The 4,257-nt window shown below is 60.7% G+C and overlaps 1 protein-coding gene across 1 annotated transcript; it reads right to left on the bottom strand.

Annotated features, from left to right (window-relative positions):
- Positions 1–983: 983 nt before the first annotated feature.
- Positions 984–1,616, bottom strand: RPP25 (ribonuclease P and MRP subunit p25). The gene has a single exon (XM_052660163.1). The coding sequence runs from the start codon at positions 1,614–1,616 to the stop codon at positions 984–986; it is 633 nt and encodes a 210-aa protein (XP_052516123.1).
- Positions 1,617–4,257: the final 2,641 nt, after the last annotated feature.

Here is a 4,257-nt window from a genome sequence, read left to right as displayed (position 1 = left end):
CAGGATAGTTCATTGATGCTTCCCTTCCTCCCCCTTCCAGAAAAGCAGTGTGCTGCTCCCTTTCCCTTAGTGGTAACACATAAGGTGACCAAGGTCCCGTTCTGGCCACAAGCCCTGAAGCTACTGGAGCTAGCCAGGGAGGGCTGAGAAAGAGGGAGGAACCAGACACTGGGTAAGGTGCTCCCAGCACCATTTCAAAGCTGTCCAGTTTCTGTGCCTGACCCATAAGACTCCAAAAGCTAAGAATTCCAGGCTGGAGGGGACTGAGACACAAGGGGGCAGACCAGAGCAGTCTCTACACAGGCAAGTGGTTAGAAAAAACCCAGGGACAGAGCCATTTTTGTGTTTGTTTTATTGGAAGCAAGACTCCAGCTGTGGGGCTCAGGGGAGGCGGCATGGAGAGTTCTGTCCTGGATCTCTCCCTCTGGGCCAGCATGGGGAAAGCAGGATGTTAAAAGAGCCTATGGAGACGCCCCTGCCACCATGATCTCAGGATGCTCCTTAAAAGCAGGGAAAGGAAAACTAGAAACTGTCCTGGGGTCAGGGGCAGAATAGCCCCTTACCCCTTGCCACTCAAAATCCCCTGCCCTCAAGCAGTGGTTTCCAACCCTTTGTCCTCTGCTGACAATGGTGGGGTGGTTTCAAGAGCTCTCCTCAGCTTCCACCTTCCTAGCCCACTTCAAGAATCCTACATGAACCTTTAACCCTTGGGGTTAAAGGCTCAAGAATCCCATTGCCCACCATTCCCTCCCTGAAGACGGTCCCCGTATGGTTCAGAAAAGCTGAAAGTTTCGTCAGGCAACACAGCTGGAGGAGCAACCCCACCACGAAGCTTCCCTGGGGTCCCCCCTTGTCGCCTTGGGGTCTATGCTGCCACGTTGTAGGTTCCAGAGTACCAAGGCGTGAAAGGCTAGAGATGCGTCTCAAGGTCGAAGCTCGGGGGTAGGATCCAGCCCGTCCAGGTGGCCCAGAGGCCGGAGTTCTCAGGCGGTCTGGTCCTCTTCAGCAGCACCTGGCTCGGGTTGTGACCTCTTCGCGGAGCTCTCTCCAGCAGCAGGTTCCCCTAGACTCCTCTTGGACGTCGGAGCAGTTGGCTGGGACGAGGGGCCGGGATGGGGGTTCGGCGGCTGGTACCCGGGTTGGCGCGGATCCAGGGCATCCTTGGAAAGTAGGATGGCGAGGCTGGGCACGTTCTTAAGTACACTGAGACTGGCGGCTGGCTCGCCAGGCTTCTGCCCCGGTGTGGGCTCCGGAGGGAGGCTCTGCCACAGCTCGCGCACGCTCTGGTAGCGCAGCCGCGTGACCTGATGCAGACCCGCCAGGCGGCGCTTAAGGATCTCGGCACACGTGACGGTTTTGGTGGTGGCTCGACCGCAGCCGCTGAAGACGATGGCGCGCGTGGCTGGCTGCGCCATGCTGGCAGTGGCGAAGGCCAGCAGGTTCCGGATCTTGCTGCCCTCCTTGACCCGCATATGCACGGCGCCCGGCGCCAGGTCGGCGAAGGGGCCTGAGCCCGGGCCGCCCTCCTTATCCCCGCTCCCCACCGGCGCCTCCTCGGAGCGCACCTTACGGAAGTTCTCCATGCGCCGTCGTTGCGGGGACGCGGGCTTCGCCATCGGGCCGCCTCAGCCCCGGGACTGCATGTCGGTGGGTCGCGTCCCGCAAGGGCCGGCAGGGGTAAGGGTGCGGGAGCGGCGTGGACGCTGGCTGGCCGATTGGGACGGTGCGATCCTAGCCTTCCACTTCTCTCCACTGGGCGCTGCTCTACTCGGCGATCTCGGCGCCCTGTGCTACGCGCCTTTAGCCGAGGCCCCGCCTCAGAGCCTGGGAGCCCCGCCCCTGCCGCCGGGCCCCGCCCCTTACCCAGCCCTGCCAGCTCGCGCCCCAGCCTCACCAGCAATTCGCCCGCTTCCACTCTGGTCCTCTGATATCCGGGTTTGGGAGGTGCGCGCATCGCGGGATGCCATGGCAGTGCCAGGAGTGACCTGCCAGCTGAAGTTTCCATATAATCACCATCAGCCCTCCCTGAGCCTACCTTCATAAACCTGCAACCTAAATAAAAACTGCATTTGCTGGGCAAACTCAGCTTCAAGCCGGGTCCCCGAGCCCTTCCGCGGTTCAGCTGAAGGCCACCCACCCCTTGCCCGCTCCCAATGAGAGATTTCAAAGCGGCCTTCTGGGGACTGGGACCTCTTTCTCCCACTCCTAGAGGAACGACACCCCCACCCCCACCCCGTCCCTTCGCTCCCGAGCCGCTCTTCTCGCTTGAAGGACACAGCTTGCACGCTGTCAGCAGAGTGTAGTAGGCGCCGTCTCCGCTCCGCGTTTGCCCTCGACGACTATGTCTCGGCATGGTCCTCGCAGGACAGCCGGAGAACTGAGGTCTCAGCCTTGCCGCGCCTGACCGGAGCTGAAGGCTCCCAGACACCCCCCGCTCTGCGAACTGAGGCTCTGGGCCAGGCTGTCCCCTGAGATGAATGGGACGAGAACAATGAGACCCCCTTCTCAAGAGGAGTTAAGTTCCCTCCATCCATGCCTGAAAGTCGAGTATTAGAGCTGCATGCCCTAGAGTAAGCCAGATATTGTCCTCTGCTCACGTGGATCCCCTTTCTTCTCAGGTGGAATTTGTTGTTAGTCAACCGGGCCCCCTGGTACCCAGTGGGGTCCTTTTCAGAAAAGAGGCTGGGTAAAAGCAGGTTTTGAGGGAGAAGGGAGGTAGCTGGGAAACGGAAATCTCGGGGACAGTTACTGGGTGCCCCTCCCCTGGAACTCCGCAAGACCGAGGGAGTGGCCCGGGATCTCTTTCCAGGAGAGATGGACAGTGAAGGGAGAGATGAGATTGGGCTTTAAAGGATTGCTGATGAGAGAGCGGGTTTGTGAAGAAGCTGTATTCTACCTAGAACTGCCCCAGGGCCTCGTCCTTCATCCTTCCACCCCTCGCGCGACACACAGAACTGAAGGTGGGCCAGACCTGATCCGGGTAGGGGTGACTACGATGGGGCGTGGCAGGGTGGAGCGCTGATAGCTGCGGCAGACAGGAAGCCCTTGAAGTGCTGGGGTCATCCCAGTGCCTGGGAGAGCTGGTGCCGAGTCTTGAGACGGGGCTGCTGGGGTCCCCCTCCTCTCCTCCAGGCTGCTTTCGCCTTCTCAGTATCTCGTATCTCCTAGCGCTCGGCCCTGCTGTTTGGAACCCGGGACTGACTCCAATACGGCCCTTTGGGAGTGACTGGAGAGCAGGTGGACTTTTGAGCCCCAGTACATGAATGACCATCCTCTTCTGGGATCTCCTGCTCGCACGCTGGGGAGAGAGGCTCTGGAGGGCGCTTTCGGCTCGGAATCTGTGTTTCTGGCCTGTCGCAGCTCCCGCGGCCCCACCCCCTACCCCCCGAGGAACAGCCGTAGGAGTCGAAGGGCAGCAGTCTGGTGAAGACACAAGAATTTGCAGCACTTGGCGAGGCTCAGGGGTACTCAGGTTCTGTAAAACTGGGGCAGTTGTGGGCCTTAACGGGCATCAGTTTCGTTAGGCCTGAGAAGTCCCCAAACCGCTGGAATCTAAGTCCGAACCGGTTGGTTACGGAAGAAGAGAGCTCTCCATCCACGGGGGTATGTAAGCCTAGGCTGAACGTTCACTTGGAGGGGATTAATCGGGGGTCTGCAGTTTGGAGGAAGGGGTCTGGGAGCTCCGCGTTTACGTCTGTTGAGGATGAGGCAGTTCTGCATTCGCCCAGGTTGGCCCTGGAAAGCCTCGCACCGCCATCCCGCTCCACTGCCGCCAGCTGGAGAAGACTCGGTTCACTTCGCTCCCCAATCGGTGAAGGGAGGCTGCGGAAACGGCCCGCGTCCCCTCCCGTCGCTCCCCTCCCCTTCTCCAGCTCCCTCTGCAGCACTTAAAATGTAAATGTACATCATGATTAGCCGCCGGGTCGCTAATTACCGCTGAAGCCATTCATTACCCTGTCAGCGCGCGTCGCAGCCCGCCGGCTGTGCTCTCCTGCCGGGCCGCGGAGTGGCAGGGCTTAGCGGGGAACGAGGACGGGGAGGGGAGCGGAAAGACTGAAAGCGGGGCGGGGAGGCGGGGGCACTGTAAACGAGGGTAGCGAGGTTGGCAGAGGGCAGCCAAGGGCGGGAGAGGGGCCTGTGCGCTGGATGGCCAAGCGCGGGGGTGGGGCAGGGAGAGGCAGAGATGCATTAGACAGTTAGCAAGAGAGACGAAGGGGAAGGAGCAAGGATAGCAGGGGAGGGGAGCGCTGTGGGAGA

Source organism: Budorcas taxicolor, chromosome 21 (genome assembly GCF_023091745.1).
Source record: "Budorcas taxicolor isolate Tak-1 chromosome 21, Takin1.1, whole genome shotgun sequence".
Taxonomy (NCBI): Eukaryota; Metazoa; Chordata; class Mammalia; order Artiodactyla; family Bovidae; genus Budorcas; species Budorcas taxicolor.
This window is presented reverse-complemented; position numbering and strand designations above follow the sequence as displayed.